The 16,769-nt window shown below is 41.5% G+C and overlaps 1 protein-coding gene across 1 annotated transcript; it reads right to left on the bottom strand.

Annotated features, from left to right (window-relative positions):
* Positions 1–286: 286 nt before the first annotated feature.
* On the bottom strand, positions 287–16,559 carry ppp2r2ab (protein phosphatase 2, regulatory subunit B, alpha b). Its single transcript, XM_085793887.1, has 10 exons — positions 16,248–16,559; positions 14,147–14,215; positions 11,349–11,446; positions 10,893–11,058; positions 10,582–10,694; positions 6,381–6,558; positions 5,877–6,041; positions 5,522–5,691; positions 3,319–3,410; positions 287–1,996 (listed from the first exon to the last, which is right to left on the bottom strand). Exons 1-10 carry the CDS (start codon positions 16,252–16,254, stop codon positions 1,717–1,719), a joined length of 1,338 nt encoding a protein of 445 aa, XP_085650013.1. The 5' UTR covers positions 16,255–16,559; the 3' UTR covers positions 287–1,716.
* Positions 16,560–16,769: the final 210 nt, after the last annotated feature.

The raw sequence follows: 16,769 nt of genomic DNA, 5'->3' as shown, positions 1-16,769 counted from the left end.
GTTATGTCCATCGATTTGCAGGCAAATCATTTTTCTTTTCTTTTTTAAAAAAACAAACAAACAAAGTATTAAATATAGAATCAGGGTGCTACAGCGTTAAAGCACAGGCCTCTCTGTCTGAAGGTATCCAAATCAGTGTTATCACTTGCTTTTTCCTTTGTATAATCACATCTGGTATCTTGAATTTGATTAAGCAAATAAAATGTACAATCTTATGGGGCATCAACATGGAACAACATTACAGAAAATAGATAAAGTCCCAGCAACGATCAGGCAATCACAAGAATGCAAAAAGTAGTTCCTTTATTATCTTCACTGTCATAGATTAAAATTGTAGTTATACATTACTGGAGGCATCAATAGAGTCTTAACTGTCCACAATTTAAATACGGTGTGGAGACATCAACTGCTGCGCGAGTCCTTGTGCAGCTTATTGTACCATCACATACAGTAGCAGTAATAATGTCTGCAGTAGTTAAAACAAACATTTTTAAGTGATTTAATGCCTCAAATAATGTTTTCTTTTAAACTGTAGTCTTACAACACAGACATCCAAGTACTTTAGTTGGTGCAGTAAGAGAGTCCAGTGTCAAATCAAAAGTTTTCCCTGTTGTGTGAAGTACTGCTTCAGAGTTGTGGTACACCATGGGAAGACAATACTTAAGATCACTCAAAAAAAAAAAAAAAAAAAGATGTGAGGTCCAGCTTAATTTCACAAAATAGGACGGAACAAATCTGGTGACGTTTTAACTTTTTTTTCTCTTTTTAATATAAATATGACAATCATAATTATCTTTGAATAGGCTATCTCTTATACCTGACTATTGTTGTATAGAAATCAAAAGGAGAAAGAGGAACCGATGCACAAAGATGTCAAGACAGAGCCAATCCAAAAAAAACAAAAAAAAGAACAAAAACAAAACAAAAACTTCTTCTGGAAACTAGACCTATCTGGCCAGCCAGAGTCTAAAGCACAGTGACAGTAAGCAAGATGACATCTCACTGGACCTGGCTTTGAATCTGTGAAGACACACTGTACTTCTCAAACTCCTGGAGGCAACCACCGAGGAGTTGGAGCAGCAAGTGTGTAAAGAAACTGAGCATACTGTTGTGACTGTGGAGTATGCATGGTTTAATGACAGGAGACACGTGAAGAGAATCAAAGAATACTATGACAGTAACGGATGAATCAATAAAACGTGTTTACACAAAAAAAAGAAAGAAAAGAAAAAAGACTGGCAAATTTCTCTTAGAAAAATAAACACTACAATGGCACAGGACAATAGGGGGACATACTAAATAAGTGTTTTTTTTTATTTTCTACCACAGAGCCATTGGGGGTAAAGTTATAAAAATAAGTGTCTGTATTCAGAATTTAAGTAAATTAAACTGGTTTTAAACCCATGTTACCCCAGGGGAAGAAAAGGGCAGGTGGTGGGCTGGCAAAACAAAAACATACCAAAGGAAAAAAGAAATTGGCACAACATCACTTAAACAACAAGGCAGGTGTCACTCTGCCACAGACAGGCTGATGGTGGGCTAGAGTGAGGCTTCCTCTGTCCACATCTAGAACAAAGTGGCAAAGTCTGGTCACCAAGTAGCAACGGACAGGGATGCTGGTTATCGGTGTTACCACGGATCGCTCTGAATGAGGCTGTGAGGCTGCAGGTCACATCACCCCGCGCCAGATCTCGTATAAGCTCACCGCCCCTGTAGTTAGTTCACTTTATCCTGGAATATGTAGAGGTTGTTGGTCGTCGCCACTGCGATGATGTTGTCCTGGGGATGCCAGGCAGTGTGAAGGATCTTCTTGTTGAAGTCCAAACTGTCCACGCTGATTTCGTCCTTCTTGCGCTTGCCGCCTGCGCACACCTTGCGGGGCTTGAGGACCTGCATGGGCTTGCTGTTCTCTCGGGACGCCTCCAGGGTTACATCCCGCCTTTGGCCGCGGTCGAACATCCGGAAGAAGTTGTTGTATGAGCCAGTCATCACCACACTGATGGAGGAAATGTGGTAAAATAACATTTGTGAGCCTTAAACACATTTTGTTCTTAGGATATGGTCCCCAGCAAAAACATTCTTGTGCTTTAGGTGGAAATCAGAGCAGTAGGGTGATGGACAAATAATCTAAAAGACTAATATTAAAAAGCATTTCAAGTAACATAATCAAAATTACAAAACATTTACACGATACAGGTAAGATAGATAAGTTAGTGCCAAAAGAGGAATTTCTAAGTCATGACATGAGTGTAATCAGCACTCTAATCTCTCGCTCTTGTACTGTGTAACAGTGTGAGATTTCAATGAGTTACAGGTGCATCAAACAGAAGACTACATTTTATCTAGGGATGCAACGGTTCTCGGTAAAATACCGAACCGTCGGTACGGCCTGCACGGTGCAATACGCTCTTGGACCGCGGTATTTCAGATTCAGCTTGCATCAGCTCTTACTGCTTTACAGGCAGCTGTGCCGTGTATGTGTGTGCCTGGCCGTTTAAGGCGAAAGCCCGCCCCCGCGAGTCGATGTCCAATCACTGTTGAGCCTCCACACACTCACAGTGACTCCCCCCTGCAACTGAAAGTGCAGCAGCTCACACACAGAAGAGGGGGGGAAAAAAGAAAGAAAACAAACAGGCGGCGGCATGAGCGGTCGCTGATCGCAATCGCGGGGGAAATTAATAAGTTATTAGCGCGATTTAGCACATTTAGCTTTTATTAGAGTTCCAGCCACAACTCTGTCCATGCACACCGCATGTGTGTGGTCGCGTGTCCGCGCGCGATAGAGAGACCGAGGTCGAGCAGGAGTTGACTGACAGGGATGAGAGGTGGTGAGAAAGGCTGTTTAAAAAAACACATTATACTAACACCTTCTTTCCCAGTGAGAGACTGTGGCTGCCAGCATAGTGACGTCTTCCATGACGGCAACATAGCGCGATCTCTGTTTGAAAGTGGCTTCAGAGTGTTCACCTACTGAAAGACTAGAGTGTGCAGAGGGAGGAGCTAGGGGCTGTTCACAGACAGTTCAGGTGTGTGTGTGTGTGTGTGTGTGTGTGTGAGAGAGAGAGAGAGAGAGAGAGATAGAGGGGAGAGCTATATTATAAATATTATAAATAATAAACATTATTTTGGGAGAAAAAAAAAAGTTCTCTGCACAAAACACATACCGAAACCGTACCGAGAACCGTGGCCAAAAACCGAGGTACGTATCGTACCGTGGGCTACCTGTACCGTTGCACCCCTAATTTTATCCAACATCAATCTAAGAACAAAAGTATTTTTGAAGCGGTGCCAATTCGTCCACCAGCTGCATGTCCTCACCTGTCATTGCCATTCCAGCAGCATTCAAACTTGTCGAAGATGCAGTCGTTCTCATAGAGCGAGCACAGCTTGCTCCTCAGGTACTCATGAACCTGTAATGATCAGAGGCAAAGACTCACATGAAGTCACACTAAATTAATGGGTAGGTTTTTATACTGCAAAGGGTATCAGACTGGAACATACAAAAGCCAATGAACAACACATTCACACTGCCTCCTAGTGGTCTCTCTGTAAAATTGCAACAAATTCTTTTTTTAGAAAAGGTGTGGCCACTATGATAAATCTAAAAGATTCAATCTACTGTGGTTTATCAACTGGACAATGAAACGTCAGGTCTAAAAATTAATGATAATATTTGTAACAACAAATATATTTACATACATACAAACAAATACATACAAATTTTGTTGAGACTGTAAGAAAACAAATCACCTGACGCTGAACAATGCTGATTCACTCAAACAAGGCAACAGCCTTTCCCTATAGTACAAACACTGTCTGTGTGGTGAGGCACTATTATGACCAGTAGTGGTGTGCATCTTCACTGGCCTCACGATTCGATTCTACGTTGCATCACATCCTCAATTTTCTATGTTGCCACACAGGACATGTCTGTATGATGATTCAAGTCAGCAGTGTCAGCAGTGTAAAACCCAAGGATGTGGGAGTCCCTTATCCTTGAGAGGGTATAAAATTAACTTTTTGAACTACCTGCCAATCACAGGTATGGTATGAAATTTTACTGGCCAAAATATGTTTTCACCAGCCACTGAACTGCTCACAACACAAGGTCATTAAAATCAGCAGGGTTTCCCCCAGTGCATTATAGTTAGGCAACTGCGTTGACATGACAGAAAGATGTAGAGATGTGAGTTAAAGTATATAAACCAGACTGAATAAGTGGTGTGAACACAGGTTTTTTTTTTTTTTAAATATAGATTACTCACTGTTCATCCTAGCCTATAGAATGATGCAACTTTCCAGATAAAAAATAACAACATACCATTGTTGTTTTTACAGCACTACATTTTACAGATTAATGAATTAAATAAATACCTACAGTATGTATCTGACTGTACACCTCAACCTAACAGATCACATCACTGCTTTGTTGTTAATGGAGAGTGTTGTCCTCATGTCACACGTCTGACAGGCCACAGGAAACACTCGCAGACATAGTTTACTACTCGATAGTCAGTGTCACCGACACTGATGAGCCAAGTGTTTGAATTTTTCCCACCTCGTCTGTGATCAAAACACAGAGTTTCACCTGATTACAGGCAGAGTCGGGCAGCTCTTCACAGAATGCGAGTGGGGTGGTGATGCATTCAAGTGAATTCGGAAATACGAGACAAACCCAGTCCCATATTGAGGCAAAACAGGACAGGGTTATTTAGAAAGATTAGCTGCCGGCCAATGGCGAGTGACCTAATTATTTTACTCGCAGAAACATATTTTTACACACATTTGGCGAGTGGCGGGTGCTTATTTTCAACCCTGTGTGGGACATTGAAACATCCCTGAATGCTCTGAGTGACAGGCAAACAGCCAATCATTTAACAGCTGTGTAGTTTGGTTGCAGCACCGTCTCCAGGTGTGTTCATTGACAACAGGAGACAAGATTTTAAACTTGAAAGGACACGTCAGCCAGTATGGTAACAGCGGACTTTACTCCGCAGATGATTAAATACGCGGGGCTGCGAGCGGCTTCCATCTCACTTGGTAGAGCATGCCCGCTGCAGTGACCATGGGTTTGATTCCACCCAGTCCCTTTGCTGCGTGTTATTCCCCCCTCTTACGCTCTATTCCCCTCCCCTTCTCTCTCCAGCTGTCCTTTCAAAAAAAAAAAAAAAATGCATATAAAGCCTGGAAAAACCAGACTGGTGAGGCGGTGAGAAATTTATCAGTGGTGGCCACCACTAAATTCTCTATGCAGGAATGAATTGTTTGAATTTAAAAATCAGTTTTGCGACATAAATAAGAAACATAACACATAAGACTAATAAGAACACACATAACATAAATAAGAACTTGCACTTTAGGGAGCATGGACTATATTTGCTGCTCTACAAGCTGTGGGTATTTGGCACTAGGGGCCCATCACATGGTAATTCTGAGCTTATGACAGTTCTTTAATTGCCCATTTACAACTCTGCAGCAACTGTAAACAGGCTTTGTAACCATGGAGCTGCGTCAGTCTCACCTGGTAGGTCTCCACTGGCCTGCTCTCCATGTTCAGGTCCCAAATCTTCACAGACAGGTAATCTCTGGTCATCATGTAGCGTCCATTGTGGCTAAACTTAACATCTGAGATTGAGGATATGATCTCAGAGAAGAAGGAGCGATTACTGGGATCTTCTGGCTCCTCGAACACTGATCAAGAAAAAAGGAGTATGACACAAACATGAGTAACAAGACATGACATCAAACTGCTGTACTCTCAAAAGGTCCATTCTGAGAAAGTGTAGTTCAAGAGGCTTAGTATAATCAATTGAGTGCTTAATCCACCTGTTGAGGTAGAGATAAGGTGATTAAAAGTGAACAAAGTGGGTACTCACATTTGGAGTGCTTGTCACATAGTGCTGAGGCCCTCATGTCGCACAGGCGGATGGTTCCTTTGCTGCTGCTATAGACGAAGGTGTTACACTGGTGGGGATGGAACTCTGCTGCTGTGATCACCTCCGTCAGCTCCTCCATGTTGGCTGGTTTAATGTCAACAATATCTGGAGAGCACACGGTTAAGAGCAATAACACGTAACAACACCAAATGTTTTCCAAAGTCGTGTTCTAAAGATCACACCTATCCCCTGAACTGGCTGTTTGTATAAGGACAAAGAAAGCACACAGAACCATTAGACTATAATGCTCCAGTACAAAAGATTGCAAGAGCCTGCAGCGAAAAGAGACTGGAATGTCAATTAGCCAACGAGATATAAAAGACTTCTTTGTCTTGTGAGGAAGTATTATTCTACTCCATGCATTAATTAAAATGACTTCATAGTGAGTTTCATAGATAATGAGGGTGCGTATAGAGAAACACGGCCTATTGCTGGTGAGGATACTGAAGCTGCGGTCGGTGATCTCAAGGTGCCATAGGTTGATGCGTAGGTCATCTGCAGACAGGTAAGTCTCATTGTCGCTGTTGACTGAAATAGAGTTGATATGGTAGGTGTGGGCGTTGGCAAACACCCTCCGTGGACTGGCCTCCACCATGAGGTCCATGGGCATTAAAACTGGTACCTTAGGAAAGAACAAACAGGAGAGAATTGTGGGATGTTTTTTGTCTTTTACATTTTTTAACCATTTTTTTTCCATAATCATCATGTATTCAATTAGCTGGAAGAAATACGACATAATTATGCTATCTCTATACAGGATGTATAGAGCATAATAAAAGGGTATAAGGTTCTGACAAGAGTTCTGACATTAGCTTTAAAGAGTGACTGTAGTGGCGGTTATCTTTGCCGTTAACAAAACTGTAGCCAAACTGGTCCCACCTCACTGCCAACACACCCACGGTTATTGTTTAATACCTATCAATCCGAGGTTGTACTAAAAAAATTAGAACAACAAAAAGCAGCTTATCCTTCAAGTCAGACCTACAAGCCTTTATATTCCTTGGCATACGAAGCAATCATGTGGAGATGCACCACACCTATATACAGTATGAGACATCGTTAGCGATTGTTAGTCATGGACAGACAGTGCTCGACCAGTTCTGTCACACCTGCAAGAGCAGGGAGCTTGGACAAACTTTGTGATCTCAGTATATGCTTCATTATTATATGCAACACATCATACAAGCAGCTTTTTGAATGTCATTAACGTGGTCTTTATGTTTTCAATAAGTGAGATTGACTCAACATGTGCAATGGTTATCAAGTCTTCTCATAAAAATACTGATGTAACTTGTGACAACAACTCACTGCATTAACATAAGTAGAGGTGATTTATTATACCCCGCTGTAAACTGACATATGGTGACACTTTTACAGGAAACCAACTCTGTAGCAGGTAGGTGTGCATGTGCCGGTATGTTTACCTCAGTGTGCTGACATTTTAGGTTTTACTTTCAATACAACCATTAGTACATGCAACAATTATCCCCACCTTTATTCTTCCATTTCATACTTAGGGTGTTTTTGGTTCACAGACAATAAATGAAGTCAAATAAATATGTAAGGATCATTAACAGTTCTGTGTGGGAGCCCTGGTGTGGTTAATAATCTTACTTTTCTAAAAAAAAAAAATAATAATAATAATAATAATAAAAAAAATAATAATAATAATAATAAAAAAAAAAAATATATATATATATATATATATATATATATATATATATATATACACACACACCGTAAATTCCGGACTATTAAGCGCACCTGAATATAAGCCGCACCAGCTAAATTTTAAAATAAAATAGATTTTGTACATATATAGGCCGCACCTGAATATAAGCCGCGGGTTTTTCGTGTTGTAACATGATATATTTACACAGAAAGACAGTAGGCTACACGGAAGAATATGTGTGGAACTATACAAGTCCGCTCGCTTTTCCGCTGTTTTGGTTACGCTCCTAGCCATGTGCATTTGTTGACAATGAAGTCATGTGCATTTGTTGACAACGAAGCCATCGAAAAATCAATAAATGGAGCGGTGAATAACGTTACATAACATACGTTGTTACGGTGTGTGTGTTTGTGTAGTCTTAACCGTCATGAACAAAAGATTATGGGTTATGGAGCGCGTTTGTGTTGCGGTGCAGCAGAGACGAGAGCTGGGACACCGGGTGAAGACAGAGAGCCTCCGTTCTCACTCGTAACAAGTCATGTAGCGAGTTAAACCAGCACAATTACTCCGGAGGCACCAACACGGCATCAACACAGCACCAACAGACAGTAACATGCCTGGTTAGAAAATAAAACACTGCACCAACACTCAAAACTAGTGTCTTCTTCGGCGCATAATCTTTCCCCACATGTCTGTCTCACTTGTGCTTCCTGCTAGAGCGCCTCCCGGAGGCCGTTAGCCAGTAAAAGTCTATAAATTAGCCGCATCGTTGTACAGGCCGCAGGGTTCAAAGCGTGAGAAAAAAGTAGCGGCTTATAGTCCGGAAATTACGGTATATATTAGGGCTGTGACTCGATTAAAAAAAATTAATCAAATTAATTAGAGGCTTTGTAATTAATTAATCGCATTTTAATCGCATATAAATATTTGACCTGAGAACAGTGAGAAGCATTTTTTTTTTCACATGGATTTTACTATACCATTGAATGACTGAATACATAAGCTTAAGCATTCAAGGTGGTACTTAACCAAGACCAACAGACTAGAGATGCAAATTATCGATTAATTCATTAATCGATATTTGATACATACAGATTAAATGGTCTTTCCTTCCAATACACTATGATGATTACTGTAGTATTTAACTAGGCTACTTAAATCACAGTAGCATAAACTGATTTGTAACCAATCACACAGGCAGCTCCATGTTGTCCCTGTGTGATGTTCAGGGACAGGTCAGGACAGTCTGAAGACAGAGCTCTGAGGGTGAAGTCCTGTCATAATGAGATGAGCTGCACCTGTGACAGTGACAGGTCATAGATATAGCGCTGCAGCTGAGCAATTAGCGCTATATAGCGCATTTAGCGTGCGCCCGTGTCTGTGTATCTCTATGTGCAGGCAGAGATCAGAGATGGTGTTTTAAAGGGATAGTTCAACATTTTGGCAAATTGGCCCATTGCCATAATCCTATAGTCATAGCAGTAGGTTCATTACCTTTAATTGTAGGTGTAAGCTATTTTCAGTACAGCGGAGCGCAGCAGCTGGCTGCTCAGAGCTACGCTATGGAGGCTAACGGAATTTCTTGGTTTCCCTCATTAAACTCATCAAATTCAACATCCCAAAACTCCACAGCGCTTTTGTAGACAAGTTGTGACCTGCACAACCACCACGCTATGAGATAATGACGGAACGATACGAAACGGAGCCGTTTTCGAGGTAAATACAGGGTAAATACGGAGACTGCTTGCTGAAAAACTGTCCCTGAACGCAACGCGCATCAGCGGTTTTGTATGAATTTACCTCGAAAACGGCTCCGTTTCGTATCGTTCCGTCATTATCTCATAGCGTGGTGGTTGTGCAGCTCACAACTTGTCTACAAAAGCGCTGTGGAGTTTTGGGATTTTGTATTTGATGAGTTTAATGAGGGAAACCAAGAAATTCCCTTAGCCTCCATAGCGTAGCTCTGAGCAGCCTGCTGCTGCGCTCCGCTGTACTAAAAATAGCTTACACCTACAATTAAAGGTAACGAACCTACTGCTATGACTATAGCAATTATGGCAATGGGCCAATTTGCCAAAATGTTGAACTATCCATTTAAATAACTATGCTAGCGTTTCACCAGCTCTCATCTCTGCCAGTCAGCCTCTCAAACTGCCGCCTCTCTCGCGTGCGGGCGCACCGCACGTAGACACACGTGAGGAAAAAAAAAAAAAAAAAGCGTTAATTTTTGTGTAATTAATTAATCGTAATGCGTTAAAGCAGAAGTAAGTGGTCGTTTTCGCTAATGCTGCGTTCCAGGCAGGCTTTTGAAATCGTAAATTACAGCTTCAAGTCACAACTTACGACTTTGTAGCGTTTCAGGCAACCCACTCGTGTTTTTCCGACCTGTTTTACCGGTGAAAGTCACTATAACGGCCACTCGTAACTTCTGACCGGTGAACTCGTACCAGATCGAACTGGTACCACTTCACGGTCGGAAAAATACGAGTTTCCTTGAACGCACCATAACAGTCCTCGTCGCTACGTCACCACATTCACGGCGTCCCTTGGCTGCACACACAGCCCTGCATGCCGTTCTCTCTCCTCATTGGATAAAAACTGTAGGATACGATAAATGTTTTCTCTTCGGCTCAGAGCAGAGCAGAGTGACTGACAGACCCGTGTTTCAGTCCAAACACTCTATGTAAGTGATTGCTGTCGGAAGATATAACTATTTAAGACTTATATTAACACAAATATATCACTTACTTCTGCTTTAAAGTCCCAGCCCTAATATATATATATATATATATATATATATATATATATATATATATATATATATATATATATATATATATATATATATATATATATATATATATATATATATATATATTTATATATATATATATATATATATATATATACACACACACACTGTATATATATCTTGATAGGTCATCTAGGTTGTGTTCGACTTCAAACACTTACCCGCAGCGACGTGATAGTGTTGGGGTCTTTGTAGCGGCCATCCTCCTCTTTGAGATTATAGCCCTCTGGTCTCTTGTCTCGTTCACTGATTTTCCACAACTTAATTGTCTTATCTGCCCAATATGGAAAAGGGTAGGGAATTAGTACACCATATTTAAAAGTATATTTTAACTATGAGGTGATATAACAGAGAATACATTTCTCTGTTACAAATTGATTAAATACACCTATGCGCATATAAAGCCAAAGTCACCACAGTTTGTGACTAACTGTGACATTGATTATGTTCTCAAGCAAAACGGCTGAGTTACCGTTGGTTGACAACAGAAACTGAGCAGCATTCTTCTGAGGAAGCCAGCGAATCTTGTTGATCTTCTCTTCTATTTCCAAACTCTTCAAGTAGTCAAACTCTGGCTCGTGGCTCTGGAAAGTGCTGTAAACATTGTATTCGCTCCGGAACTGGGGCTGATTCTTGTTCTGCCAGCAAATCAGACAAAAACAACAGGAGCGGGCGTTAAGACAAGAACGAGTTGGTGTGATGTTTAACATTCTGTGTTTGATGAGTTTCATTTCAAAAATAAGTTAATATTTCACATAACATGGGGAACTATGTTTGATAAGACATACGACTGGCAGGGATGTCATTAGTTGAAACTCAAACTACTGAGGTTTCTGTTAACAGAATAGTTTAGAATAAAAGTAACTGAATTCAGGAGGTAACTTACTCTAAAAACCAAAAACTGAAAAAGACAAACATGCAACTGTACCTCTATTTCTTGCTGGAAAATGACTACGCGCCCACCCTTGTCTCCTGTGGCCAGCAGCTCCCCTGTGTGGTTAAACTCAACCGTGGATATGATGTCCGCTGCAGAGGAAACACAAACATGACTTTTTTAAACTTGCATACTCATTTTCAAATCGCTATCCAAAAATAGAACATCCTTGCAATACTAAAAGGCGGTGAGGAACGGCTTCGTTAATCCCAACCTGTGTGTATTACTGTCTGGGAATCAGAGCGCACAAGAAGGATGAGTGTGCAGGCCGGAGATGCAGACGGATGTCAGCGCATGTAGAGCAGACAGAAAATGATCAGTAACCTAGATTCTCTTCTTTTCTCTCTCTCCTCTCGCTCAGACGGCATCACATTTTTCCCCCAGCAGCAGTGTGTTGCTTTATAAAACCCAAGCACGCCTGTTCCGTCTCTCTCTCCCTCTCACACACACTTAACCCTTTGTTGCCCACTGGAGCAGAAAGATAATGCTGCAAAGGTTGTAGCAGGAGGCCTTTGTGAATACTGTACTCCCCGAGGCCAAAACTAAACGCTAATACAGCTAGTAGTTGGACTATTCAGGAAGACATAGTTATATTAAGGCAGCAACTAATTATTTGTCTTTAATCTCAACAATTTATCCAACATATTGTCAGCAGTGACATGGAAAGAGAGCTGCCTTCCTTGAACAAGAAGTGAACTCAGTGACCTTCTGATGATGAGACCACAGCGTGAACTGATGAGCAAAGTCAACAGAGACAGAAGAACATAAAGTTCACATTTTTCCACACACTGAATATTTCAGCCAAGTGAAAAGAAGTTACTGAGGGAAAGAACATATTGTTTGGTTAGGAATTGTTCAAATTCAAATGCAGTGTTTACATTCAAGAAAAAGGGGTAACTAAAATAGATGATTCATAGTAAATATATAAATTACAACAGTGTGTAATTTGTTTCCCCTGGGTAGTAAACTTGTGAAAACACTGATGTTACTGATGTTACCACTTACACTGGACATTTAAGTAGGGAATATTGCCTGATTAATGTCATCGGGTTCCTTTTAACTTTGGGTTTAAATCCAAATGTTGCCAAGTGCTTTGGCTTTTCACTTCGACAGCAAGTCACTCATTGTTTACCCTTTCCAGAGTCGCTGTAGATCAATTCATTTTGGGGTTTGGGGCTATTGTTTCACAAACTAAGTCATGCAATATCACCTTGGGCTGTGAATAAATTGTCATTTTCCTTTTTTTTTTTTCTTTTTAACATTTTCTGAAATTTCACATAAAAACTATACATTTGAGGATAACAACTTTAAAAAGGTACTACATAGGAACATCAGCTGACTATCAGGTATACAGGGTGTGTGTGTGTGTGTGTGTGTGTGTGTGTGTGTGTTTGTGTGTGTGTGTCCATATGCGTCTCTTTGCACTAACCGTCTTGCTTGACATTCAAGGTGCACATTAGAGTGTGAGACATACATAGTCCAAAACTGGGCACAATTCACCAGAAGAGGCGCATCAGACCGACACCTCCACTATTTCCAAAGTGAGGAAGTAGAGTAATTGCAGTTTGCATAATTAAAATCTACCGTAATCATGAATGGGGCATCACAAAGCTCGCTGGGTAGAGCGGGCGCCCCATATTCAGAGGCCATAGTCTGGAGCTGCAGTGGCCCCAAGTTCGATTCCACCCAGTTGCCCTTTGCTGCTTGTCATTCACCCTTTCTCCTTCGCCCCACTTCCTGTCCCTCTACAGCTGTTATATCAATTAAAAGGCATAAAAGCCAAAAAAACAAAAAAACGAAAACAAAATCCACTCATGACTAAAGCATGTGTTGTGCAAAAGAGCGAATGAAAACAAATAGAAATGTTAATACCAGTAAAGATGAAAAGGTAGGATATCAAGTGGATTGAAATCACTGGGTTTTTTGGTCTGAACATCTGGATCATGATCTATAAGAGAACCAAACTGAGCAAACATGAGTGGCAGCTCGGCTCACAGCCCCTCCCATACGGCTCAGCCGTACAGCGCCAGAGAAAAATTGATTTTAACATGAAGCTGCGCTATTCAGTGTTTCTACTGGATTTATTCACCAGGTCTGTTTGTTTTGGAAAGGAAAAGGACTCCTCTGCAGATACAGCGCCCAGTAAAACCCTCCTGAAAGACGGACATTAAGGGAATCCTAACTGGGCGCAGCAGACTGCAATGATCCCACGCCACTTCACATCACTACCAACCTCCAACACTTGTAATCGTTTTAATTAAGAAACCAACCTGCACACTGTACATGAATATAAATTAAAATGAGTTTTTTTTTTCTTTTGATGAGTGAGTGCATGTTTGGTGTATATTTTAACTACCTTTACAGGGGAATTACACATTAAATGCAACCAATAATTCATCAAACAGGCTGCTGTCAGATTAAAGTAAGGACAGAGCGCAGGAGTGGGACCACTCCTTTCTCTTAAGTCATCTGCATGAAGATCAAGAGCCGGTCAGTTTAGTGCAGAGACAAAGCTTGATTACAATTAGGGTTAAGGCCCATCAACTTGCTGCCAAAGTGGAGGGAGTGGGCAGTCGAAATGGACAGGCTCACAGCTCATCACATGGCAATATAGCCAAGTCATGCTATATCTAGCTAGTGGAAATGGAAAAACAGGGAAAGGCATTCAGCTGGTACCTGCTCCATCACTACAAGCCGCTGTGTATTACCCACAACACCAGCCGCTGCTTCCCCTATTTTTCCTTCCATGCTTTACATTTATAAATACACCATTTTTTTGGCAGAGCTCATACCTTCAGCTACGTCGTCATCGATGGCTCCTTTCACCTGAGAGAAGCACCACTGCATGTCACCTCCAGGTCCTGCAGAGATTAGAAAAAAGTACATTCAAGTCAAAGTCTGGCTGAAAGCAAGTTCCTTAGCCACTATTGAGGTGGTAATATATCCAACTGGACCAAATGGTTCAATAGAGGAAACGTCTCAAAAGAGAGAGATTTTGTTTCAGCACACTGTCACTTTGAAGCAGTGTAAATTAAGTGATGTTGGAACTACAGACAGATGGTAGATCCATTGTGAAAATGTGTGTGGTCACACATGTGCACATATCCTCTCACAGCTTCTGCAAGCACAGCCTCCAAACAAAAAATGAAATCAGTCTCACATGAGACTATTTAATGTTTCCTAAAACATCTAGCAGTAGATACCACTTCACACATGACATGCCAGTTACATTACGAGCATATTAGCATATCATATATCTCTACCATTTAATGAGTGTATAAACATATCCCTCAAAACATTATTGTACAGCTGTGGTTCTCACTTAGAGAGTAAAAGTAGATTACCACCTGTGTTCAAAAATACTGATTTAACTCTAGATAGGTGCAATAATAGGTAAATCAGTCATGAAGTTTCATTCTTTAAAACCAGGTTAAATGTTTTACAATTAAGAGATGTGCATATATACCACATTCCTCTGTCAAAAATCAACAAGAAAAAACATGCTGCATTCATTGATAATGATCTCCATCTCTAGCCTCAACAGGTTCTCCATCAGCATATCACTGCATTAGAAAGGTAGTTCAATTCCGCATTGTTCATTCCACAATCTGTTATTACACAATTAAAACTGGCCTGGCTGTGTCAATAACAATGTCTGTATAGTGGAAACGCTCTGCAGAATAATCAAGGACATTTATGAGTCACTCTGCCTTCATCATACACGTACTCTGATCTGAATCATGATTTAAAACGAAATGCCACAGAGGATTTTTTTAAAGAAAAAAGTAGCCTTCTGAAGGACTGCACGCATCCCTTGCAGAGGAAAATGCATTAACGCAAACAGGTGTTTTAATATGTAAATCGGCTAACCAATCGCTTCAACTTTGAGGTGCAATGCCTGAAGATCAGTGTCCTTTCCCCGCCCAAATGAATGGAAGGCACGTACTAAATATATAACTGATAACCTAATTTATGATATATGACTGAACAGCCATTAATGCTAATTGGCTTACATGGTACAAGTGAGGGTCATGATTTCGATCACTGTAATTTCCGGCATTCACTGCTCTCGTATGAGCTGATGAATGGGATTTGAATGACTACGATGGACTTAACAAATGCTCACGTATTTTTAGGTTTTATTTGAGGAGGGGGGGGTCCCACTGTATATTTGTGTCCCAAACACGAACTCTCTACCTTTTAAGTCTTTTCAGTCATTTGCACCTAATATTGAACAGCTTCATCAACCTGCAGCAGGCCCGGAGTGCTAGCCTGCATGTGGGCAATGTCAAAGTTTGAGCTAACGTTAGCTCGCCTGGCTTGTCAAGCCGGTCGTGGCATGTTTGAGAAATATGAGCACTGGTGTAGACACTGCCAATTTATGTTCGATATATATTTTGAGTAATTTTCTATTCGTAACAGCACAAGCTACTGGATACTTTAAATGAACGGTTTATAGGAGCCGTGCACAAGTCTAACAATCTGCCGTTACGGCTACGAGAAGTTAGCCCGGAGTATCAACCAGGGATAGCTTGTTGTGTCTCGCTTACACGGAACAAGAGTCAGCCTTTAAGGCTGGTACCGGACCGGTGACAGTGGTAAACATCTATCATATTGCTAGCAGCAGCAGCAGCAGTCTAGCTAGCGTTAGTCGGCAAAGACAGGCCGGGTGGACGACGACACTCCGGTGTGCTAGCTAGCTAGCTAACGTTAGCACTAGCTAAGTTGTGTTAGCTAGCTGCTGTTAGCTAAACTGACACTGAAGGTAGCTGCTACTGGCAGCGAAGCGTCGCTACAGAAAGCTCGTCGGGTCGGGAGTCGCGTTGCGAAAAAAACCCGCCGGTCCGTCGGTTGGTTGTGTGTTTATGTGTAATAATTGTTTGACTGAATTACCTGCCATGACGAGACAGACAGTGGAGCTTGCCTCAGTCCGTCACGATCCTGCTTCCCACTCCCTCCCACGCGCTGGTTCGTGGGATCTGAACTTTTTTCTTTTCTTCCGCTGAATCTCCGCTGTTGTTGTGTCTGTCTGCGCAAAAACCTGGATGTCAGGCGCTAAATTAACCGTAACGCTGGTTATTTTTATGGGTCCCCCCGTGTTGCTTTCCCGCTCCTCTCTCTCTCTGTTGTTTCTCCCTGTGTGTCACTCACTCTCTCTCTCCCCTCTGTCTCTCTTGCCGCCGGCTACTTCACATCCCACAAGTCACTTCTTCTTCCCCACCCCTCCACAGCCTCGCTGCACGTGCACCAAAGGGTTTTTATAATGCGCGCGCACACTGCATGGCGGATGCACGGCCACGCGCGTGCACAGCGATGGACTCCCAGCTGAGAATAGAAAAGCTATTAGGCTCGCTAATTCAAGTATTAACACAATTTTTTTCATTCTAACTTTACTGAAGAATAAGCATTTTCTTG

Source organism: Trachurus japonicus, chromosome 12, assembly GCF_045865225.1.
Source record: "Trachurus japonicus isolate A0001 chromosome 12, Traja_1.0".
In the NCBI taxonomy this organism is placed as follows: Eukaryota; Metazoa; Chordata; class Actinopteri; order Carangiformes; family Carangidae; genus Trachurus; species Trachurus japonicus.
Note: the sequence above shows the minus strand (reverse complement) of the source record. Positions and strands in the feature narration are given on the sequence as shown.

What these genes read in the sequence shown, in the direction of transcription:
- ppp2r2ab (XM_085793887.1), bottom strand. An exon ending in GTTTCTGTTGTCAACCAACG is followed by an intron (nt 10,695 to 10,892) that starts GTAACTCAGCCG and finishes CATATTGGGCAG; the next exon opens with ATAAGACAATTAAGTTGTGG. An exon ending in ATGTGACAAGCACTCCAAAT is followed by an intron (nt 5,692 to 5,876) that starts GTGAGTACCCAC and finishes TTTCTTGATCAG; the next exon opens with TGTTCGAGGAGCCAGAAGAT.